Here is a 24,049-nt window from a genome sequence, read left to right on the forward strand (position 1 = left end):
CTGGTTTTAATCTAGGAAATGCTAAGAAATTTATCTCCTTTCTTATGCTGGAAGGAAGAGATTTGGTTACGGTATTTTTAAAATGCTTTTTACACAGTTTGACTTGTCAGAAACAATTACTTCGCTCTTATTCTAGTTCTGATGGAAATTTTTATTATGAGGATTGACTTTCTGTAAAGCACACACGAACATTGCATGCTGACAACGAGTAACAGTCCTGTACTGTATCTTGCTGTAAGAATATGGTTTTCTTTGGGCTCCTTTGCAAAACAAATTTATTTGCCTTGCGTTGCTGCTTTCACCTCACGTCTGTCTCCCTGTGGAGGTTTGGCCACGGGGATTTTTTTTCAGGGAATTAATAATAGAGCTTGATTGAGGTTGAGCTGCGTGGGCGGTTTGTGGTCATTTCTCCAGCACTGTGGCAGTCCTCGTGCCCCCCTCCAGCCCCGCAGGTGGGGTTCTGCGGTGTAGAGTTGGCTTGTGTGACATCTCTGGCCTTGAAAAACCCCGTTCTGTGTTGTCGCTGCGCAGGGCCGTTTGCATCTCCAGATGCTGCGGAGCAGCAGGTAACAAACCCTTTCCCCCGGGTGACGGTTTGCGCAGCCAGTGGTTGGCAAGGGTGGGGCTGGTTGCTGGCACCAGGGTGCGAGCCTGAGCCTGTGCGGTGGGTACCGCAGCCGCCGTCGGCACTCGGAGGCACTCGGCCGCCTGCAGCAGCTGCGGGCTTTCGCTGGGGCTTCGGGGAGCGGGTGGACAGGGTGAGTCAATGCTGTGGGCTCTTTCCTGTCCCTGCCCTGGGGGAAAGGTGTTCTTGGGATGAGGCCGTGTCTGGTGGGTGTTATTCCTCTCCTGCCCTGGCGCTGGGCTGTGCTGGAGCGGCACCGGCTCAGTGAGGTCCAAACCCGGACGGGGTGGTGGCTGCCCTGGTTGGGAAGGCGAGAGACACACCAGCCTGCACCGTCTTCTCTTTCACTCTGAACAGCCTTGGCAGTCTCTACACAAGCTTCAGCCTGAGGGCTGTGGTGCCCAGGCCGGGCAGGTGGGAAATCCTGCGTGAAAGGGATGTGCGTGCCACTGTCCTGGGCTGGGGGCTGCAGTGTGGGGTGGCCGGGAGGGGAGGTCATGCAGAGGTGGACAGGTGGGAAGGATGTGACTGTTTATTGTGAGTTAACCAGAAATACTTGAGCGTTGGCAGTGCAATGGCTCTTTATGATCCAGAGCATTTCCACCTCTCACTAGGGAAATCTACTTTAGCTGTAAATGCTCCTGTTTATGCCCCACATGAGTTGTGTGCCGCAGCTAACAGGCCTGTGTTTTGCTCTTTGCCAGGTCCCGAGGGCCTGTTGCGTAGGCGTGTCTGGAAATGGGCATTTTTCACACCAGACTTGCTTTGTCCATCCACAGCAAGAACTGCTATGGAGGGTCTCTTGCAGCCCTGAGGGCTGGTGGGTGTGGGTCCTCCCATGATGGGTGCTGCTGCCGGTGGGGCACATCTTCATTTGCGACAGCATCAGCAAACTGCTGCGTGGTGCCAAGTGCCACCTGTAACTACCCTGCCTTTGTGCTCCTGGCAGCTGCCCGCAGCTCTGGTATTGCCTGTGAGCTCAGGTGCAGGGTTACCACACCAACGGGAGCACGTGGCTCCCGGGGGGCTCCTCGCCAGCAGCCGTGCCGTGCTGTGCCGTCCCGTGCCCCTGGGCCCCGCCAGTGGCAGGTGGCTGCAGCAGCCTCGGTGGTTTTGGAGCCTCTTGGGAGGGAGCGGCTGGGGCTGAGCCTGCGTGGCGGAGCGCCGCTCCTGGGGCACGCAGCCGCACGCAGCACCCTGCTGCAGCCCTGGGGCTTGTGCTGGAGGCAGAGTGCAGACCTGTCCTGGGGGGTCTGCCCACACCTCTGCGGGGGCAGCTCCCTGCACCCTCTGGCAGCCGGCCGCGGCGCTCAGCAGCAATGCAGGCAGGAGCTGGGCAGGCCCCCGGCAGCTGCCTTCTCTCCCTGCAGGTGCTTGCAGCCGGTGTCCCAAGGGCGCTCTGGGCCTCCTGCGCAGCCCAGGCACAAAGACCCCCTGGGCAGAGCCGTGGCCCCGCTCAGCGATGCAGCTGTGCCCAGCGCTGGGTGCACAGCTGCTGGCACAAGAGCTGGAGATGGAGATTGCACTGGGCTGAGCCGCAGGGGAGGGGCAGCCGCCCCTCGGGAGCGGGCACCCAGTGCTGCTGGGGCGTGTGGCTGTGCTGGCCAGCACCGCGCTGGTGGCCCAGGGGCTTCAGTCTGGGGTAGGCAGCTCCCAGGTCGCCTCTGTGCCTGTTCCACTGTCTCCTGCTGCAGCTGTGGCTGAAAGGGCCTGACTTGCTCCTGAAGTCCAGGCAAGCACAGTGACAAGGGTGCTGAATTGGTTATTTATACGTCAGATGACTTCTGGGTTGAGAGCCTGTTGAGATGACCTGGACAGCAGTTTTCAGAGGTGCTGCTGGTGGGTGTTGTTATTGCCAGGCACTTGTTCCTACCTGAAAAGCCTGTCCTGCCACTACAGGGACCAAAAATGGAATGCTGAACAACCTGGATTTCTCTGGTGTCCTATGGTGTCCAGAATACAGGCTGTAGAATTTCCTAGGAGAAAGGTTTCTTCAAAAAAAATCTCATCAGGAAAAGTCTCTCTTATGTAACTTGTCCTGGTACTGTTTCTGCCACCTCATCCCAAGCCGTGTGCCGGGCAGGCTCAGGGAGCACGAGCTGCTGTGACCGCGGCAGCAACCGCCGGACTGTCCCCTCCTGCTGCCCGGCTCTGACCGTGCCTCTGCCAGGTCCCGGGTGAAGCTGCTGGTGGATGAAGATGGCAGGTCACCGATGGCTCGTGTCCCCTGTTCAAGGTAATGGGGGCTCTGCTGCAGGGTAGAGAGCTGCGTCCGTCCGTGTGCCAGAGGCTGCGGGGGCGAGGGGTGGCTGCTGGTCGCTCGGGGCTCTGGGAGGTGGGGGGTTCTTTCTGCAGCAGGGCTGGCCCCTGTGGCCAGCACAGGTCCCTGACCTCAGGTTGTCTGTGGGGTTCCCCGCAACCTCCCTGAGGGGAGCTGGCCACCACCTTGCTCCGGGGAGGCTGGTGGAGGCCAGATTTGGTGTTTCGAGGGTGAATTGCCGGTGCTGCTGGGGAGGCTCTTTGGGCTGTGGGTGAAGCAGGCAGCAGACGTGGTGGTCTCAGTCATCCCCGCTCCGTTCCAGGCCTGCTGCTCTGCGTCTTGGCTCTGCACCTCTGCGTCCAGGACCCTCTTGCCACAGCAGGTGAGCTCTGCGCCCCAAGAGAAACCTGGGGCTCCTGTGAGGAGTGGGGCAAAGGCAGTGTGGTGCAACAGGGACTTTGTCCCTGTCCCCTCCAGGCTGTATTCTGTAGGATGGAGCTGCAGTGAGGAACCTTTTTTCAAAGTTTTGACTCCAGAAAAGCCTGTTCTCACATGCAGTGTGGCTGGAAGTGGGAGGGAGAAGCTGGTTTAACATCTGTCTGTAGTGCTGCTGCAGTAGTCTGTTGTCTCTGGCCTGCTTGTTGGGCTGCCCAGTTGCTGGCTGCAAATGGAGCTTGTTTGGGACATCCTGTCACTTACTGCCACCCCCATCCCAGCCACCACGTGACTGATGCTTCCCGCAGGTGCCTTTGGACCGTGCAGAGGCTCAGGAGGGGATGCAGGGTTTGCTGAGCGCGAGGGTGGTGCTTCAAGGGCGAAGGGTGAACTTTGTTCACCAAGGGCGAACTTTGTGTCTTCCAGAGCACAACGCGGCCGCCAACGCCTCGGTGGCCGCCAACGCCTCGGTGGCCGCCAACGCCTCGGTGGCCGCCAACGCCTCGGTGGCCGCCAACGCCTCGGTGGCCGCCAACGCCTCGGTGGCCGCCAACGCCTCGGTGGCCGCCAACGCCTCTGTGAACAGTACGGAACAAAGACCGGTAAGGAGAGGAGCGGGGAGGAAAGGGGGCCGTTGGCCGGGCTGTTACAGCCCCACAGACAGGGTCTCCAGCCTGACTGGTCTCTCGCAGAAGCCCGGAGTCCTCTGAGAGCATCTCCTGGGGTGGAAGGGGAGCACTGCGGGTGCGCAGAGGCAGCTCCTCCAGACAGCGAGGCCGTGGTTGGGGACAGCACCGCGGTGCTGTGTGAGGAGGCTTTGCTGCACGGTAACAGCATGCTGTGTTCTCCCTCCAGCTCACCTGCCAGAGCTTTCAGTGCTCTGGGGAGAGGTGCTACCAGGATGAAGCCCGTGCCAACGCAACGGTGACCTGCCATAACGAGACTTACTGCGAGGTACGGATCTCGGTGAGACGGAGGTGCAGGGGGGCTGTGAGAGGGAAAGTCTGTTTTCCCTTCCTTTATATCGGGAATCCACGTTACTGTGCCAATCTCCTGTTTCCCTTCTCCCTCGCTGTTGCAGTCTGTCAGTTATTTTCGCTGCTTCGTAATGGCATCTCTTCACACTCAGAGCATTTTTTCCTTTGGCTCTGCTATTGCAGCTTTATCGTTTCTCCAGCACGAACTACACAGCCAGGTGTAGCAGCACGTGTGGCACGGAGATGTGCAGGACCAACAGCAGTGTGAGCATGCAGCAATGCGCCCTGGACTGCTGCGACTCCCCGCTCTGCCTGCAGCTCAATGCCAGCTCCTACGGTAACTGCCCGCAGGGTCCCCGGCGGCAGTCTGGGGGTCTGAGGTTAATCCTGCCACGCAGGAGGGAGACGGGTCAGCAAAGCCCCATTGCAGAGGGCTGGCTGAGGTTGCATTGCAGCGTCTCCTCTGCCCTGGGGCTTGCTCTCCGTCAGAGCTGGGGTGAGGGGAAAGGGTGGCCCAGCAGCTCTGGCCACAGCGTGAGCTGCCCTGGTGAATCTGCCTGTGTGTGGCTGTGGCTCTGTGCAGGCTGTGCGCTGGGCGCAGCCTCACAGGGTCCTTGGTATTGCAGGTGACCTGCCACCCGCCACCGCGCCGCCTACGACCACCACCACCACCCGAGCTCCCCCCCGAAACGTAGGTACCAGCCAGGCAGATGCTGCTGCGGCCGCTGGGACATCTGAGCTCCCACTCAAGCGGGGGGAGAGAAAAGGCCCCTCCTGCACGTGCTTCACAGGGTCAAAAGCTGCCTCTGGAATGAGAACAAATCCTTAATGAGCTCTGAAAGGAAAGAGTCCATAACGAGCCCTGTCAAACAGGCCTTTTCCCAAGCCCAGCACCGACATCGGTCCAAGCAGTTTGAGCCAACTGCATGGCGAGCCCTCCTCGCAGCCACGGGGACCGCGGGGCACCACAGCCTTTCTCCTGAGCCTACGTGGAGGGGAAGGTGCTTATCTGGGCAGAGCCCTGTCAAGAGGAAGGAAAAGGAGGTTTGAAACTTGTTTGCTACGCTGGTGTTTAACGTTCCCTGCAGTTTCAGATGGGCGCTGTTAGTCTTTCATCTCTCTGTATCTAAAACGCCTGAGACAGCACTGGCCAAACACTAAGAACAGGGGGATTTAGAGAGGAGCCCTCAGGAGAGAAGTTTCTTGTCCTGGGAGTCCTGCTCTCTGGACCGACGAATGTACAGTGTCTCCTCTGTCCCTGTCTTGTAGGGGAAAGTGTGTGCGGCGTTCTCCTGTCATGGGGACGGATGTTTCAAAGGCAAGAAGACGGTTGCTAGATGCATTGTCGGGCATGACTTCTGTGAGGTATGGCCCTGGGGCTAAAAACAGGACAGCTCAGGAGCCTGGGTGCGTCCCTGTAACGTGTATAGCAAAGGCTTGGCAGGACCCCCGGGCTAATGTCTCTGTCCTCCTTCCAGATGAAGAAGACTGGTTTGAATTACATGGCGGGATGTAGCCGAGCCTGCAAGGCTGCCAAGCCAGTCTGTGCCGGTGGGATGAAGGCTGCCTGTTACCAGGAGTGCTGCCCAGCTACCCTGAAAGCCAGCTGTCTGAAACTGGATGGCAAAGTCCACGTCAGTAGCGCTGGGCAGGTGACTCCGGCCCTGCTCTTGGAGCTCATGGCATGTGGGGTGGTCCTGCTCCTGAGTTACAGGGTCTCGGCTTCCCTGTGGGGGTAGGCAGCAGCCCGGGTGCTCCGCAGCCTGCCCTCCTGCAGCGGAGCTCCGCCGCGCTCCTTAGGATCCCTGTCTCCCTCTGACTTCAGCCCAGGCCCCTATCGAATACCCTCTGTTTCGTCCCTGTCCCAGGAACAAGGTGCCCAGTTGCAGGTGGCCCCTTCTCCCACGGGGTGACCCCAGGCCTCTGAGCGAAACAGGGTGGCAGCGGCTGCGGGTGCTGACGGGCCCCCGCCTCTGTTCGTGTTGTCCCGCAGCACAACGCCCCTGTGCCCTCTGCTTCGAGAAGGGGCTGCGGGCGGCCGCTTGGGAGCTCTGCCCGGGGACGGCTCCTCCCGTTTTTGGCCCAGCTGGCCGGGTACAGGTTACTGACTGGCTGCCTGAGCTGCTTGAAGCTGTTCCTGAAGCCCATGCAAGGAGAATTTCTTTCCCCTGGGGGCTGCTCATGCAGCATGGCGGCACGCGGCCGCCACTTCTACACGACTAGCAGAGGGCCACCACCGCCGCGCCTCTGGCTGGCCCTCCAGGGGCAGCGGCACTGGGGCGTTCGCTATGCTTGGCTCTGTAGTTGCCCTGCACAGGACCCTGATCCCAAATCCCACCGCCCATCCCTAAGCTCCTCTCTACATCCTGCACCTTCCCACAACGGGTGAGTCCTGGCTCCTCTTTGGTGTCTTACATTTCAGTGAATGTTAAACACTTGTAATCAAGACTCCCCCAGTGTATCCAGAGGAAAAGCACTTAATCTATGCACTAAGGAAGCTACAAAGAGGTATTCTTCCCTGCCCTGCCCAACACCTCTAGGCCTGTGAGACCTGCAAGCTGATTATGGTTTCTGAGAGCTGCTGTAGTGTGTGCCTCTGTGCTGCTGGGACTGCAGAGTGACCTCAGAAGCAGGAACAAGAGGGTGTTAAGCCTGGTTAAAAAAACCAAAATTTTGCCTTGACTGAAGGCACAGGGTCTGCTCTAGTTAGTAATTTGCTCACAGCGCAGCCTTCCTGGGCACCCTCTTACTTGTTAGTTTAAAACTGCTCTGGTACTGAAATATCTCTTGTCGTGGTAGGTAAAATTAGTACCTCTATGTTTCATCTCCAATTCTTAGGCAGGAAACTGGGATTGATCTGGAAGTGTCTCATGTTTTAGATGATTTGTCACTGTTGTCCCTTTAAAGAAAAGATTGAACAAGACCATAACACTCCGTGCGTCGGCCCCTGGTCAGGGAGGGGTGTTTGAACGCGGCTGGGGGGAGCCCGGGGGTGCTGGCTGAGGCGCAGCGCTGCTGCCCCGGGAGCCGCCGCTGTCCCCGGCAGAACGGCCGCGCTCCGGCAGCCCCCGCGAGGAGCCGCGGGCCGAGCAGCGGGTGTGGGACTGGGTGAGAACAGCCTCACCGAAAGCGGGGCCGGGGCGCGCCGGTATTTCCGGGGCTCCGGTGCCCGCGGCCTCCCCGGCCCGGCCCCGCCGCGTCACGCAGCGTCCGGCGGCAGCGCGGGGCGGAGCGAAGGGCTAACGGGGCGCCTCGGGGCGGGCCGGGGGCCGAGAGGCGGTGGGGGAGCCGGGGCGGGGGGGAAGCCGGGGCGGGGGGGCGGTAACGGCCGGGGGGGCCGGGCACGACGCCGAGCGGCCGGGCCGGGGGAGCCGCCGGGCCCCGGTGCCGGGGAGCGCGGCCCCCGCTGGCGAGCGGCCCCCGCTGCGCGCCCGGCGCGGAGGATGGACCAGTCGGTCGCCATCCAGGAGAGCCTGGCGCGGGGGGCGACCTGTCGCGCCGTATCCTTTGCTTCGGCCGCGGCCTGCGCGGGGGCGGGCGGGGTCCCGGGCCCCCCGCGCCCCGCTCCGGCGGCCCCGCGGGCCCGTCTCTCGCCGCCCTTCCTTGACCGCAGCCGCAGGCGGTGCAGGGCGTCCTGGCCGCGGGGCAGAGCGCGGAGAGCCGGCTCCTGGGCCTCGTGGAGAGCGGCGGGGAGCACGCGTGGGTGCCGGGGCCGTGCCCGGGGGGCGGCGGGGCGGGCCCGGGGGGAGGAACGTGCGCGGAGGCGCCGAGAGCTCTGCGGCCTCGTACGGGCCTCGGGAACGCCGAAGGCTTCTGCCGGGGCGGGCCCGGTGTGGCGGTGGGTTGGGGGCGTCGTGCCCCGGCGCTTACCGCGCTGCGGTGACGGGCGGTGGATGGGGAGAGCCCGGGCCCCGGCGGTGCCGGTCTGGCGCATTGCCCGGGCACGGATACGTTCCCGTTTAGATGGGGGGTGGGCAGGTGGGGGGGCACACGGCCGAGCGGTTGCTTTGGGATTCGCAGGAGGCTGCGCTAGCAGGCGCTGGAGGGGATGGGGTCCGCTGTACCTGCAGAGATCACAGAACCACAGAAGGTTTGGGTTAGATGCCAGAATCGAGGAGGCGTTGCCTCCGTGTCTGCTCTGTGCTCGCAGGATCCACGTGTACACTCACCGGCGGATGGCCATAACCGCTGAGGATGTCTGGCTGGAGAAGGTGATCCCGGTCACAGAAGGGTTCGCAGTGGAAGAAGGTACTAACACACTTTGGTGGCTTAGCAGCCGCCTCCAAGGAAGGGGATGAAGGGGTTTCGAGTCCTTATTTTGTTGTTCTACTTGCTGAAATTTGGGATCTGTTCAGCCTTCACGTTTTTTCTTCAATTTGTAACCCCCGGTGACACTTGTGCATCACACAGCACGGCTGGAAGGGCCCTGCTAGATTAATGGCCCTGCAATCCAGAGCGCCCTGGGTCCCACCAGGCACCAGCCACGGCCTCCTGCTGCGGCAGGTTTGTCCTGCCTGTCTCTGTTCGCACAAGGAGTGTTTGGGGGTCGAGGAACTTACCGAGCTTGCTAACCTCAAAGTGTCAGCGCAGTCTGCAAACCTGTTGCTTAGCCTTGTAACTGAACTGTGTTTTGCTTTTACAGTTGTACTTGACAGTGACCTTCATGTCATCGGTGAGTTCTGTTGTTGCTTTAACGCCTGTGCTCCAGGCGTTCCTGGGCCCTGCACAGCTACGCTCAGTGAGGCAGCAGTGGGGGCTCTCGTGCGCGGGCTGTTGGTCGGGGGGATCTTGTCTTGCTGCTGTTGGGGGACTTGGTGTGCTCTTTGCTGTGATTCAGTTCACGCTAACACGTATCGTCACCCCAGTTCAAACAAAGGAGCAATTTTTTCCACTTTTAAACTGCTACTGGAATATTAATTATTGTCACTGAATGAGCAAAATAAAAATTATTATAAGCGCTGATTTTTATATTTTTAAATGGCATTCTCACGTAAAATGTGGAAAAGGACCATGATAAGACGGTGTGGGGAGACTTGTTGCTGAAGTCTGCATGTGTGCACGCACCAGCTGCTGCAGGGTGGGGAAAATGCTGGGTTTCTGAAGGCTTGTCAGCACTGACCACGAGAGCTCCTCTTCCCCCAACGTCTCCAGGCTCTGACGTGACTGTCCGGATAAGTTCAGCGGACGATCGACTCACGCTGCGGTTGCCCTTTGGCTCCCACACGCGCACGTTCCTTCAGGAGGTCCGCCGGTGCAGCCCAGGTACGAGCTCCGTCGGGCGCTGGATGCGGTTCGCGGCCTCGGCCCGCGCGTTGTTTGTGCACGTGTTCGAGCGGGAGCGCGGCGGCGGCTCCCGGGGGCGGGGCGGCTCCCGGGGGCGGGGCGGCTCCCGGGGGCGGGGCGGCTCCCGGGGGCGGGGCGGCTCCCGGGGGCGGGGCGGCTCCCGGGGGCGGGGCGGCTCCCGGGGGCGGGGCGGCTCCCGGGGGCGGGGCGGCTCCCGGGGGCGGGGCGGCTCCCGGGGGCGGGGCGGCTCCCGGGGGCGGGGCGGCTCCCGGGGGCGGGGCGGCTCCCGGGGGCGCGGAGCTGCGGCGATGTCCGCGGGCGGGCGGCCCCACCGAGGTGAGCGCGGGGACGGGAGCTGAGCGGGCGGGGGCAGCGGCAGCGCGGGCGGAGGGGCCCGGGGGCCGCCCGACGCCCAGCGCCGGCCCCGGGCGCTCGGCCGCCCTGCAAGGGGCGACGGCCGCGACTCCGGGGCGGCGGGGCCGGGGGCTGCCCCCGGGCACAGCGCCCTGTTGCCGCCGGCCTTCCCATGGCGGGCAGAGCTGTGGGGCAGCCGGAGCAGAGCAAACCGCGCAGGTACCGCGGCATCGCCCCGGCCCCGGCCCGGCAGCCTCCGGGATCCCGGGCGCTGCTTGCCGGGGTCGCCGGGGTGTCTGCGGCTGTGGCAGTCCGGTGCCGCTCCCGCCCTGCTCGCCGGCGCTCGGCTGCCGCGGGGCTCGGCTGTGCCGGCGGGGTGGCAGCCACCTCCTCTCGCCGGGTCGGTGCTTGCTGCGCACCCCGGTCCCCACGGCGCCGGTGCCCGCTGCCCTTCCCTCCGCGCAGAGCGCACCTCTGAGAGGATGCAGAGGGCCAGAGCAATTCCTGGAGGTCAGTGTGGGGCTCAGGGTCTGAGTTACACCACTTCTCGTTTGCCCGCCTTCATTTCGGCTGGGCTCCTCTTAATTCGTGAGGTGCAGTTTGCTATTGCTGGCGTTCCTTCTTTTTATTTCTGTGTTTATCAGCAGTGTATTAAAAAAAAAAAGGGAAGGGATGAACTTTGTAACTGAGGCAGCAGCGCAGCATGGGCTGAGCCCAGGTCGGGTTCTGGGAACTTCCCCTCAGATGCAGAGTTTTAACTTGTGTCTTAGAACTGACTGGGAGAGACTAGGGCACGTCTATGTGTTTAGGACGAAAAACATGCTGAATGAAACACAACCCTGGCTCCTTTGTTGGTGTGTTTTTGTTGTATCTGGAACACAGTAACACTCTTTGAATGGTAAGCTCCTTGGGAAGTAGTTCTCCTATCAAATCCTGCCTTTGAGCTTTGACAAAGTTGCTTTTTCAAGGCTTCATTGTGTTTTTCTTGAGTCAGAGGAGCCTAGGGTTTTGTTTGGGTTTTTTTTTCCTCCCTCCTCCTTGTATTGGCAGAAGAAAATGCCCTCTGCTGTCACTTTTGGGGTCTTTTGGAACATGAATTCTGGAACATGAACATGTTCTGGAGGGTCTGACCTACAAGGAACGGCTGAGGGAGCTGGGGGTGTTTAGCCTGGAGAAGAGGAGGCTCAGAGGTGACCTTAGTGCAGTCTACAACTACCTGAAGGGAGGTTGTAGTGAAGTGGGAGTCGGCCTCTTCTCCCGGGCAACTAGCGATAGGACAAGAGGACACAGCCTCAAGCTTTGCCAGGGGAGGTTCAGGTTGGACATTAGGAAGAATTTCTTTTCAGAAAGGGTTATTAGACATTGGAATGGGCTGCCCAGGGAGGTGGTGGAGTCACCATTTTCCTGCTATAGAACAGTACTATAATGTTACTGTGCATTTTTAACAAGAACGTCTTTATTACTGCTTAAATCTCTTTCAGCTGCAAATCCTGTCTGATTCAGGTCGTACACATTCTGCTGTTCTGTAATCGCTGCACGTAGCTCTGTATTTCTGTGCCCAGTTCAATTATTGAACAAGGTCATTATCTTGCTAAAATATTCCACTTCAGATCTCTAACATATAGATCCCTCTGGCTAGAGCAATCTGTATCCAGATATAAATGTATCTAAAGGAAACAGCCCTTTTCCAGGGCTAGGCTTTTTCTTAGGAGAATCCTACTAGAACTGGTTTCCACTAACGAGGTTAGAATGCCAAAGTGTGTTGTATGACTGTGATCTTTGGATCACGTAGCAGCCGTGTCATCAGCACTGAGCAGGCACACAAGTCTTGCTGTTCTGGCACTAAGGCCTTCTGCGTGCTGGCCAGCGCCATTGTCCTGTGTGGGTAATAAAGCCTGAGCTTCTGCTCCCTTCCTGTTACAGAAGCAACAGTTGTCCGTTAAAGTGAAAGTTCAGGTTGGTTCTTGTCATTGTTAAGATACGTTGTATGATCTTTATTGGGAGAACTTGCAGAGGGTCCAGCAGCACTGATGAAGGACGTAATGCCTATGGAGAAAATTCATGGCTCTGTCCCAGCTCCCCGAGACCACGCTTCGCAGCGCATCTCTGAACTGCGTACGTTCCTCTTCAATTCCACGGGACTTTGTCTGTGTGATCTGTAATGAGGTTTGAGTCACGTGCTCTTCTGCAACCAACCTGTGATAAATCCTCTTACACAGTGTTTATTCTCAGAGGGCTCTTGGCAGAAGAGGTTTTCCAAGCTGAGAATATGGCCACTTCTTGTCAGCTTGTTTATATTCTGAGTGCTTAGGTAAAGTACTTCAAGTTCTGTTTCTGGTTTGCGCCCTCATCCTGGAGAATGTACCATGACAGCAATAACATTTTAATTTTTCTAGATTGTGCTCAGTGAAGGAGAAGCTCAACTGAATGACTAGAACCTTCTAATCTTCAGAACAATTTCTGTATCATCATTAGATTTGTATGCAAAGTAGCATAATCTTGAGATTGCTGTTTGTGCGTCTTAAACATGGACACCCCCACGCAGAATCCTCTTTTTAACTGTTATTTTGCTACTTGTAGGAGCAGAATGTCATAGCGGAAACAAAATGCTGAAAGACTGGTCAAATTTTGGTAACATAGTGTGATGTATTTAGTGTCACACCTGTATTTAGTTACATTTGCATGGCAGCTGCCCCATTATTTTTTTAGGAACATGCAGTTTGCATTGACGCACTTGTTTCTGCTGAGCTGCAGTGAGTTCATATGGTGGCTCTATACTGCAGTGCCTCGAGGGGGGAAACACTTGTGCTTTGCTGTGTGTTTGCAGATAAGTAGGAAGCCTTCAAATGGTAGTGTGGTGTGGGGTTTTTTTTCCCCTTTTTCTTCCTTTCTTTGTACTTCCTGTCTTGCTTCAGAAAGAAAAAAACCTGTTATTAACGTACATTTTTTTGGATTCCCGGGATAAAGCCCTGGATTTTGTACTGCTAAGTCCTGCTTTGGCTTAGCCGTAAGGAGAGCCAACAGCAACCCGCTCCAGCAGCGGGCAGGCAGCGTGCAGCAATTCTCCTGCTCTCCATGGCTGCACGGCATGCCAGCGTTGATGCTTCCTCTCGAGGGGAAGCTGCACCATCACAGAACGGTTCTGTCAAAATAAGCTGAATCTATCAGATAACGGAAAGAGAGCCTGCGGGGCGCTTTGTTTCTCCACGCAAATCTAAACTATATTCTGCTCACGGATTTTTGCCAGTGTTTGCATAAGTGTGTTGATAAATTAAAGAACACTTTGTGTTTAATGTGAAACTTTGTTTTTTTCCAGAAGAGGTTGGCGCTGAAGGCGTCAAACAGAATGGAAAAAAGCTTGTGGTTAGTGAGAACCAGAGCCACGACAGCACCGATAAAAGTGCTCCCAGGTACGGTATCTCTCTTGCTTCTTGTGCAGGTTTGGTGAAGCAGTTGAAGGGAGCGTTGTGCACGTCAGCTCTTTGTGGAAGCTCTAGTGAGCAGTAAAAGTGGTGGCAACGTTTCTTTGCCAGTTTAGCTATGCCTCCCCTCTGCAGAGGATCTCTGTATTGTGACAGTAAATATGTTTAGCACCAAAGTTCTGGGTACTTCTTGGTGATGGTGTACGGATGGAATGAACTGCAGTGAGCAAATTGTTGATGCTTTGATGTCTAGAGGAAGAAAAAGAAGGTGCAGAGAGCGATCTGTCTGGGCTTCCTGGTTTTCAGCTGGAAACCAAGTGGGGAAGTTGGTCTCTCTGGTGCCAGCGTGAGGTCTGTGCCCACGCCAGTGCTCAAGCAATCTTGCGGCTGCGTTATCTAGTTCCATCTGCCGGCAACCCTGTCGGTTGCAGTCCCCAGAAGTGGTGGGATCTAGAGCAGAAGTTGGCAATTTTTTGAGATGAGAATCTGCAGGTTCTAGTTAGGAGAGAAAAAAGTTCAGCATAAGCATGCTGTCAAAACTTTCAGCACAGTCTCTCAGAGGCGGTCCTGCTAGTCCCCTATTTGGGCATATTTTTGCTGTTCAGTGGGACAGGACCCACTAGGGTTGTTTGTTTTGAATGCAGAGAGCTTTGGCTTAGGGCCACCCTGTCTCATAGATACACTCTTAAAATGTTCCAGTTTCATTTTTCAGTTCCCAGGACTTTGTGGACCCTGCTGCCTATGTCTGTCTGTGTGCTGTCCTTGGCACTGGTGTGCAGGTTGTTGACCTTAAATTTATACCATCCACTTGCTTGTGGGAACTCCAAAGCTGTGGCATTGTTATTGTTGCAAAAGGAGTTTGCAGAGTCACCAGATACTAAATAAAACCACCTCTACCTCCATCCACTCTGTGCTGCCTCATTTCTAGGCAGAGCTGGGAGTTTTCCACCAGATGGCTTGTTAAACAAACACAGTTTTTGTTCTGCTGAGGTCAGAAGGGCTGAGCAGAGGCAGCAGGAGATGAGATTTGCGTCTCCTTGCTCCATTAAGCAGGGAAGGTGTAGAGGTTTTGTATGAGCCTTCAGGTGTGAGCAAGGCCTGCTCTGAATCAACGGGCTGCACCAGCTTAGTGAAAACCATTTGTTATTTCAGTTAGTTAAACTGGTTTTATCTAGAGATCTGAACCGTTCTAAGAAATGCTTATTTCAGTCTTGTTTGCTGATCCCAAACACTGATTATCTGTCTTTAGTGAAACAGATAAATGCGAGTCAAGTCCTTGGTGGTAGAAATAAGCTGTTTAGGGTGTGTGTATGTCCTGGGTTTCATCATGCGGTTTTGCTTTCGTTTGCAGGCAAAACAAACTCAAACCTGAAGTGACAACTGAGATGGTACGGTCCTCCAGCGTAATGGTTTCAAACAAGGCTTCCATCTTATCAGAACCAAAGTTTGGACTAAGAGATACTATTGTTAAATCTCAGCTTGTACAAATGGAGGATTCCTACACACACATTCAGAGCTTCAGGTAATGATCATTCCTGAGAAGAACTTATTTTTGTGGGGAGTAAGTTAGTTAGCATAAGCTGTCAAAATAAATCATGTTCGTTATTTCATCTAGTATCCCTACAAATAGGAAATTTGGTAGAAAAGTATGAGCCATGCTTTCCAGAACAGGTTGCTTTCCTCATTTAGGCATTAGCAGAGAAGAATTTAATTCATGTCTCTGTCAAGGCTTGCCTCGTGGTTCTTGTTGAGGAAATGGCCTTTTTGAAATGACGTTTTCCTGTGCTTATTTCAGATCGTGTCTGGAAATGTATCAGTTCTGTGCACCTCTCTCACTGCTTCTGTTCACTACTTATGCATGTAGTTGTTCCAATTAGCTCAGAAGAGCTTGGGTGAAATATGTAATTAGGACCAAAACTTTCAACCAAGAAGGTTGAAATCCTTTTATGCATCTCATTCTATGAACTTACAATTTCAAGCTGTTACGGCACAGCTCTAGTCTTTTTTTTTTTTTTAATACTATGTGTAAAAATGTGTATGCTTCTGTAAAACATGTCTGTAAAGATGCTACTGTAATTAAATTATATTAGGGATTTAAACTTTGTCACATTTTCCTAATTCCCCCTGGAAACATGTTACTCCTAAATAGTTATATGCCGTATTAAGTAGATGGGTTAATAGTAGTGGTATTTCCATCAGCTCTACAACTTGCAGCTCTGGAATTTTAGTTAATTTCTTTGCAGATTTTTTGTTGGGACATATAATGTGAATGGTCAGTCACCCAGAGAAAGCCTCCAGCCTTGGCTGAGATGTGATGCTGAGCCTCCAGATATTTACTGCGTGGGGTGAGTGTCTCTTTCTGGCCCGTCCTTCCAAACCTCGCCTGTGGGTCGCTTGCTTGTGAATCTGTAGCATGGAGGTGTTCAGCCAAGACGCCACAGCTGAGGAATGTTTGCATTGCCTCACTCCATTGCATAGCTTTAGAGTGTGTGTTTGCATAGCCTGAAAGGGCTGTTACTCTGGTAGCGTTTGGACTCTCTGGCACTGCAGTGTTACAAAATTTAGTGCCATTCAATTTAATACTGATAGTAATTTAGCTTTACATTTAACGTACCTCTGACATCAGCATAACTGAATTTGAGTTTTCAGTTATAAATTTAGGGAGTATAAATTGATTTAGTTATTTCCCAGAGGAAAGGCTGGAGAGTTATAAACGAGTGCATGCATCCATGGGTTCCTTCCTCTAACACAGTTTCCAGGAGCTTGATCTGAGTAAAGAAGCCTTCTTTTTCAATGACACACCGAAGGAAGAAGAATGGTTTAAAGCTGTAACTGATAGTCTTCACCCAGATGCCAAATATGCAAAGGTAAATGTGGCTTTTGGGGAGGTTGGAGTGTGGAATAATTTTCCACTTGGGCCTCTTTTTCCCTTTGCTTTTTCTTGTTCTCAGTTGCTGTGTCTTCCAGAGGCTCATTGTCTGCAGGCTTTTGCTCTGTCAGAAGTGCTCTGGAGGTGACGTAGGTAGTGTTGCTGTGCAGGGTCTGAGGCAGGGGGCAGGACGGGAGACCAGAGCCAGGCATCCACACGTAAAGGAAGCTCCTGCTATCTTGGGGGAAGAGAATAGGAAGTATCTTAGCTTCTTCCATGTCTGTCTCCGCAATGCATGGTGGAATGAGTTGTGAAGGTATCTTGGTAGGAATACTGCTTCTGTTTTGGCTCCTGCTCCTTAGGTCTGCTTTGTCTCCTGTCACTGTTGTTGAAGGGAAGGTCCTTCCATGGGCTGTGCTTGTGCTTTAGATTTTGCTTTGAGTTTCAACTTCCTTTACTGGGGTGTTGGTCCCTGGCTCCTTCCCATGCTGTGCTGCTGGAGTGCCTGTGTACTGTGAGTCCAGTTGGTCTGTCGGATGAGCCTGGAACTCTTTTTCTTCATCTGTATTTTGGTGACTGGTGTTCTGGACTCGAGGGCAATGTGCCTTCTCTCATCAAACCTCTCCCATTCTAGTATTTAATGGCACAGGATCTGTTTTGCAGGTTAAACTTGTGCGGCTCGTGGGCATCATGCTTCTGTTGTATGTGAAAGCAGACCTTGCTTTGAACGTCTCCGAGGTGGAAATTGAGACTGTGGGAACTGGAATCATGGGGAGGATGGTAAGAATGGCAACTGTGCATGAGAGGGGGTGAGGTTTAGAAGAGCCCTGGAGAGCCCCTGTCCTTAGATGTAGTGGTTGTTCCTCCAGCTTAGGGATGCAGCTGGGCTGTGTGGGGCCTTGCTCTCATGTGTTTTTGATGCTGGCTGTGATTTTGCCCAAAGCAAATAACACAAGGAAACATGAGTGGAAAAAACATGTCTATCCAGATTAGTTTTCCTGAGGAGGACTTCCTGGCCTCTTGCCATTCCTCACCATTGGAATGAAGTCTGTACCCTTTGAGTGTAGTTTCTGTGAACATTGCAGCTATAACTTGTCAAAGGTATTTTTGACCAGCTAAGACATGTGCTTCCTCCTCCATTTGCAATTTTTTTATGGTTTGTGTTGAAAGATCCAGTTTGTTGCTAAATAAGTTTTGGGACTTGCTAAAGTAATTGACCATCTCTCTTACTGATTTTAATTTCCTTTTGTATTAGCCAATTCCTGAATTACAAGCTGAGTTCCACGTGCTTGCTTGCTGTGTTCTGTTGCTGTGTGCAACCCTCACATGAGTTACTGGCTTGAATTCATGAAGTAGTTATCACTAATTAGTGTTTTCTGCCTTTTCCTTCCTCTGGAATTAAATGGTCTGCCTCAATGTCTTCTGGCTTGTCCAGTGCTAGTAACTGATTTGTGGATTATGTATTGTGTAGAAGCTTCTGACCGGTGTCTTTGCCTTTATCTTTCAGGGTAACAAAGGTGGTGTTGCCATAAGGTTTAAATTCCATAACACTAGTGTGTGCATTGTGAATTCTCACCTTGCAGCTCACACGGAGGAATATGAGCGGAGGAACCAGGACTTCAAAGACATCTGCTCTCGGATGCAATTCTGCCAGTTGGATCCAAATTTGCCCCCTCTCACAATTGGCAAACACGAGTATGCTTCCCGTATCACTGTGTGGATCACTGCATGTGGCAAGGAGGAACATTATGAACGTACTGGGGTGTGAGGTTCTCTCAGCAGGGGCGTGAGAAGGGGTGCCCAGTGATCTAATTGTCAGCCTGGAAGGGACAGAAATGCTTTACCGTGACCCTGGTTTTGAGAGCGGACACCTAGACAGCTCTGACAAGTCACTTGCTGCCTTGTGCTCTTCCAGGCCTTGTTTTATTTCCAAGCATGAAGTGGGAATGGGGCAATAATATGCATCGATTTCCCCAATGGGTTGTGGGATTTAGTCAGTGTGGAATATTAAAAGCACCAGTTATTAAGAGGGAGTGACAAACATGCAGAACAGGAATTAAAACCAGCAAAGGTAGAAAATGCAGCTTCTCTTTCAAGTTTTCACTCTTACTTGTTCTCTCTGATGGAGAAGCAGACACAGCATCCTCCTGATCGTGTGGAGGTTAGAGGAGCTCATGCTTGCATTAGATGGTTTAAGGCACTGCTGCGGAGCTGCGCTTCCAGCCCACAGCCAGCTTGCGCTTTGGACATCTGTAGGCCTCTGTGCAGACTCCTGGTGTGCATTCTCTTTCAGTGTGATCTTATGGTTGGGTGACCTCAACTATCGGCTGGAGGAACTGGATGTGGCAAAAGTGAAGCAGCTCGTAGATGAGAAAGCATTTCTAGAGCTTTGCCAATATGACCAGGTACTGATGTCTCGCCTACCTGCAGGTGGTGCTGAGGGTGCTGGTTAGAAACTGCACACATGCTCCTTAGCCTTCTCCATGCTGAACATCTATCTCCCTTTCAGCTCCTATGGGAATTGTGCTTGAGCTTATTGAAAATTAATTTTTTTTGTCTTTTTTTTTCTTTCCTAGCTAAAGAAGCAAATGAATGCAAATGCAGTCTTTGAAGGCTTTACAGAGGGAAAGATTTCTTTCCAGCCAACATACAAATATGATGCTGGCTGTGATGACTGGGACACGAGGTATGGTGATTGCCTCCTCTGTGATGCTACCAATGGCTAATGTTATCGTTGAAGGAAGTAAAAACAAAGCTAAAAAGAGTTGCAGTTCTAATGGCTATAAGTAGGAACAGTTCTGAGATTTTCACTCTTACGTGTTCTCTCTGATGGAGAAGCAGACACAGCATCCTCCTGATCATGTGGAACATAGCAGCGTTGTGCCTTGCATTGTTACTCCTCCTGAGCTGTGCCTGGAAACTGTAATTTTTAACCTCTGTTTTAGTGAGAAGTGTCGTGTTCCCGCATGGTGCGATCGAATACTCTGGAAAGGGCAGAACATTGCTCAGCTGAGCTATCGCAGCCACATGGCTTTGAAGATCAGTGATCATAAGCCAGTTAGCTCTGTGTTTGATGTTGGGGTAAGTACATCAGTGCTGAAGGAAATAACTCTGCTGATGTCGTCCTCTATGTGGGGAGAGGGAAGGAGGAGGGAGGTTCTCCTGCTAATTTCCCTGTCCTGCTTTTATGGCAGACACAGAGAACAATGGCTTAAAAGGTGGGCTAGATAAGATACTGAGATAGGATTGTTGTTCATAGTAAGCTAGGGTTGTGTTAAGTGATACTTCAGTTAAGCAGAATCATGCATGAATGTCTGTAGGTGTTTTTTCAGAAGTGTTTTTTTGCATTTTTTCTTATTTTCCTCATAATTTTCACAGAAACTTGCAGTGCAGGAATGCCACATCAGTGACAACGCAGTAGTGTGTTGCCAAACTTTTTTTTGGGGGGGAGCAGGAAAAAGCTGATCTAGTACTGACTGGGTGACTCTTGCTAGTTATGGCAAGGTCCTTTACTGTTGGATCCTCAGGAGATCCGGCTCTGTTCATTTCATGTGTTGATGTGTTGTACATGCTAGTGTGCTGCTAAAATCAAATCACTTCACATGTTTCCAGCTGTGTTACAGCTGTCCTGCAGAGGCAGAGTAAATGCCAGCTGGTGCAGTGTCTGTCCTTTTCAGGTGAAGGTTGTGAATGAGGAGCTCTATCGAAAAGCCTTTGAGGAAATAGTGCGCTCCCTGGATAAGCTGGAGAATGCCAACATTCCCTCAGTGACCCTCTCCCAGAGAGAGGTAGGGCATGTTCATGTGCTGTGACTCGCTGGAGAAACGGAGCAACCCTAGACCCCAGAAGTGTATTCCAGCGGTAGAAGATGGATTCTAGAGCCCGGGGTCTGGTTCCAAAGAAGTAGAATATTTTGACGTGTCACTCCCTGAGGTGGGGAGAGAGTAAAAGGGTAGTTTGTGGCCCTTGCTCTGATTTGTTGTTTCAAAGAAAATGTAAAATCTGAAGGATTTGGAGAAGGTCACAAATCCGGCATTTGCTTTGTGTGTTGGGGACTAAAAAAGATAAGCAAATGAGACATTTGAGGCTACAGCTATCTTGTGCTCAAGTTTCGTTGTGGTTATTTGAGGGGAGTATTTCTTTTAAAGGGCCCACTGATGCAAACGACTTTAGCATACAGAGTAAGCAAATGTAATCCTTTGTAATCCTGGAAGAGATGGGATGAGGGAGCAAGAGGGTTAATCTGGGTATCTTGCTGCTTAATGATTAAACTACAGGACTGGAATTGCTGCTGGTGCTTGGCAAGGTGGAACTGGCTGATGATGTTGACCCACATTTGTTTCTAGTTCCATTTCGAGGACGTTAAATACATGCAGCTGCAGGTAGCAAAGTTCACAATCCGCAATGGACCGGTGCCCTGCCAGTTCGAATTTATCAGCAAACCAGATGAGGAAACCTACTGCAAGGAGTGGCTGATTGCTAATCCCAGTAAGGGCTTTCTGCTATCAGGTGAGCTCCTCATTGTTCATCTCATGTTAATGAGCTCATATTGTCACCTTCTGGCTTAGTTCTCTCTGCTATTTTGAGAATGCTATGCCTATTTGTAGGCTTATTGCTTTAGTACCTTTTTTAACTGAGTATGGGTTTTTTTTATCATTTTCTGGCAGATGCTGAGATCACAATTGAGTTGGAGGTGTTTGTTAATAAATCAACAGCTACACACTTAAACTGTGGAAAGGAAAAACTTGAAGATATCTTAGTCTTGCATCTTAACAGGGGGAAGGATTATTTTCTATCTGTAACGGGAAACTACTTGCCAAGTTGCTTTGGGTCTCCCATTCATACGTTGTGTTACATGAGGGAACCGATCCAGGACATGTCAGCAGAATCCATTCGGAAACTTGTGAGTTAAAGACAAGATTCCCTTCTGAACCCACAAGAACCGTTAAAACTAAGTCCTGTTTATTGCTGAAGAGCCTTCTTCCACTTCCCTGGTCCATAGTCTGAGAATGCTGATACAGCTTGTGCTCTCCAGGGCACCGCCTTCACACCTTGCATTAATTCTTCATGTGGATGAACAAACCCATTTCATACAGAGAGCACTGAAAGTAAGATCCCATTTGCTCTGCCTGCACATTTAAAAAAGGTGTGCAACTTGTAAACGTAGACCTTTTCCCTGGAGCCTTTGGCTTTCTCTGCATTGAACGGAGATGTGAGGCTTGATGTAACATTTCCATAGAGCTGAGTGTACGTGAAGCGTGTTTCTAAGAGCAGCTTGTTTCTTTTGTCTGGAATTTTGATATAAATCTGCCTGTTTTACTGGTCTTGTATGAAGACTGGTGAGTGAAGCTGCAGAGTTTCTTAACAAGTCTTAATTCTCAGGTATAAGCTCTGTGAAGCATTTTTGCAGAGTGGAATAAGAACTTGGCTAGCTTACCCTTTTTTTTTTTTTTTTTTTTTTCCTCCACACCTTCCTCTCTCAGACCCTGATGCCACTAGAAATGAGTGATGATGCTGTTCAAGCTGAAAAGCCTATGGACATTCCAAAAGAGCTGTGGATGATGGTGGATCACCTATACCGCAATGCTTCCCAGCAGGTTGGCAGTGTTTGTACTGGAAACACAAAATAATTTGTTTGCGTTAGGTTTAGTTTTGAAGAAGATACTGGTGATAGCAATCATTGCTAACTGTGGGTGTTTGGCCAATGGTAAAGAGAGATAAAGGACATCTGTGATAAGTGATTCTGGTGCCCTGAGTTACTGTTTTGTGATGGTGACCTTGTCTGTGTGGCGTGCATCAGCAGCTGTCCTTCTGCACTGCTCTCTACTGCAGTGCCACAGCCTTACTAGAGCTGCTCGCAGTGGGATTTGTGCTGATAACTACCAATTTGGAGAGAATTTTCCAGCCAGATTATGATGACATTGCTCTGTTTATCCAAATAACTTTTATTTTCCTTGAGACTGACTAATGGTATTGTTTGCAGGAGGACCTGTTTCAGCAGCCAGGCCTCAGATCAGAATTTGAGCAAATCCGAGATTGTTTGGACAAAGGAATGCACGATACCCTCCGTATCCTTTTACACTGATGTCCAGTAACGCTCACTATGCCTTAGTGATCAAAGCTGAAAAAGATTTTACAGCCTTCTGTGCTCCATCATGGTTTTTAAATTGCCGTCTCTCATCTTGGGGTAGCTGAGATCTGCAGTTCCTCACTCCTCCTTGTAATCAGTGCGAATGCCTCCGCTAAGTCTCTGTGATGTTGATGGAGGATTGTTGATGAACTACGCACGTGTCTGACTGCCAGTGGAAACGGCTTGCCATGGGGAGTCAAGTGATTTGACTCAAAGCTGTGAACAATAGGAGGCGTTCTTGGAGACCTAAGCAAAGATTAATATTTCAGCAGAAATATGACCAAAATAGATAATGCTGTGCTTGCCTCTCCCTTAACTGTCTTTGGATCAGTTGGCAGCAACCACTCAGTAGCAGAAGCCCTGCTGCTCTTCCTGGAAAGCCTGCCGGAGCCCGTCATCTGCTACAGGTTGTACAGCAGCTGTTTGGAGAGTGCCAGCAACTACCCGCTGAGCAGCCAGGTATCGCCGGCTTCGCTGTGAGACTTCCTGTAATTCCGGAGGCAGGGGAGGCAAACTGTTCTATGCCAGACCAGTAACAGGTTTTTGCTCTCAGAAACTTAATCATCTGATAATAGAAAGGATCTAAAACTGGTGCTTCTTGGTTAAGAGCTGGTAGTATTTGCACACAGGGTGATATTGGTAGTAGATAAAGCTGCTAAGCCATTGCCATATCTTCAATATAAATGCTGGGCTTTTTTTTCCCCCTCCTCAGATCATCTCTAACCTGCCACGGTGCCATAAAAATGTATTTGAATATCTAATGGCATTTCTACGAGAACTACTGAAAAAGTCAGGGAAAAACCATTTGGATGTGAATATTCTTGGTAAGGCGAGAAAAATAACCATTCTGTTCAGAGGGGCTTTGCAGTTTGTATAACAAAACACATTTCTCCAAAACGAGTGCAGTCGTGGGCTCTGCTGTGTTGAAGCATTTAATAACAAGCAAACAGTCCATAGAAAAACAGTCACTGCAGCAGCCTGAAAAAAGCTGTGAAGTGACTCAAGAGATACGTGGATCATCAGCTTTGTCTTGCCCCATTCTGAAGCCAGGCACTCTCTCACTTTGATGGACTGGGGTTGGTGGAATTACCCTTGATATCCTGCTGGTGACGGGCTTGTTTTTGTTTTTTTTTTTAATGCAGCGAGTATATTTGGTGGCTTGTTACTTCGACCTCCTCCTGGACATCCTACGTCTGATATAACTGAAAAGAGGAAAGCTCAGCAATTTATCCATCAGTTCCTCTTGAGAGAAGACAATTTACCATGAATTTCAGGTGCAGCTAATCTGATTTTTAGATATCAAATTACTGTAAAAATATTTTTTTTTTGTACAGGGTACTGGCTTTTTTTAAAATATCACAGTATTTTATACAATCTGTTGCTTTCGAAGGTGCAGATCAGTCAGTTTGCATCAGGTGTCACTGTTTAAGCTGTAAAGTTTATCAAATTTCTAAATAAGCTGTATGTAGACAAGCAAAAATATAAAAACTGATATTTACACTGTATTTTATTTAAGTTGTATTAAACTCAGAATTTAGATCCTTGTTATTTAAATAAAAAGATGTTGGTGCATTTTTCCAGCCTATCTGCCTATTTTGATTTTGGCTGGTTTAGGCTCTTAATTTCTTGACGGTGATTTAAGTGCTGTTGTACAAAGCCTGGAGCAGCCCCCTGCCCTGGTTTCAGACTGTGAA

At 51.9% G+C, this 24,049-nt stretch overlaps 1 protein-coding gene across 2 annotated transcripts; it reads left to right on the top strand.

Annotated features, from left to right (window-relative positions):
• The first annotated feature begins 7,686 nt into the window (after positions 1 to 7,686).
• On the top strand, positions 7,687 to 23,920 carry INPP5B (inositol polyphosphate-5-phosphatase B). Of its 2 annotated transcripts, none has more exons than XM_068417724.1 (22): positions 7,687 to 7,797; positions 7,917 to 7,996; positions 8,448 to 8,545; positions 8,940 to 8,969; positions 9,449 to 9,559; positions 13,251 to 13,344; positions 14,708 to 14,878; positions 15,600 to 15,701; positions 16,109 to 16,223; positions 16,889 to 17,005; positions 17,733 to 17,920; positions 18,519 to 18,630; positions 18,802 to 18,911; positions 19,171 to 19,306; positions 19,903 to 20,013; positions 20,572 to 20,734; positions 20,893 to 21,128; positions 21,709 to 21,822; positions 22,209 to 22,293; positions 22,687 to 22,814; positions 23,068 to 23,179; positions 23,498 to 23,920. In XM_068417724.1, the coding sequence occupies exons 1-22, from the start codon at positions 7,741 to 7,743 to the stop codon at positions 23,620 to 23,622; spliced, it is 2,595 nt and encodes an 864-aa protein (XP_068273825.1). In that variant the 5' UTR covers positions 7,687 to 7,740; the 3' UTR covers positions 23,623 to 23,920. The 2 variants fall into 2 exon arrangements, with proteins under 2 accessions (XP_068273825.1, XP_068273826.1); XM_068417725.1 differs by having other exon boundaries at positions 13,254 to 13,344.
• The last annotated feature ends 129 nt before the right edge of the window (positions 23,921 to 24,049 follow it).

Source organism: Nyctibius grandis, chromosome 24, assembly GCF_013368605.1.
Source record: "Nyctibius grandis isolate bNycGra1 chromosome 24, bNycGra1.pri, whole genome shotgun sequence".
NCBI lineage: Eukaryota > Metazoa > Chordata > Aves > Nyctibiiformes > Nyctibiidae > Nyctibius > Nyctibius grandis.

Coding starts and splice junctions, on each gene's coding strand:
- INPP5B (XM_068417724.1), top strand. CDS start 7,741: ATGGACCAGTCGGTCGCCATCCAGGAGAGCCTGGCGCGGGGGGCGACC. Junction 13,345..14,707: donor ACCGATAAAAGTGCTCCCAG/GTACGGTATCTC, acceptor TTTCGTTTGCAG/GCAAAACAAACTCAAACCTG. Junction 18,631..18,801: donor AGCTTTGCCAATATGACCAG/GTACTGATGTCT, acceptor TTTCTTTCCTAG/CTAAAGAAGCAAATGAATGC.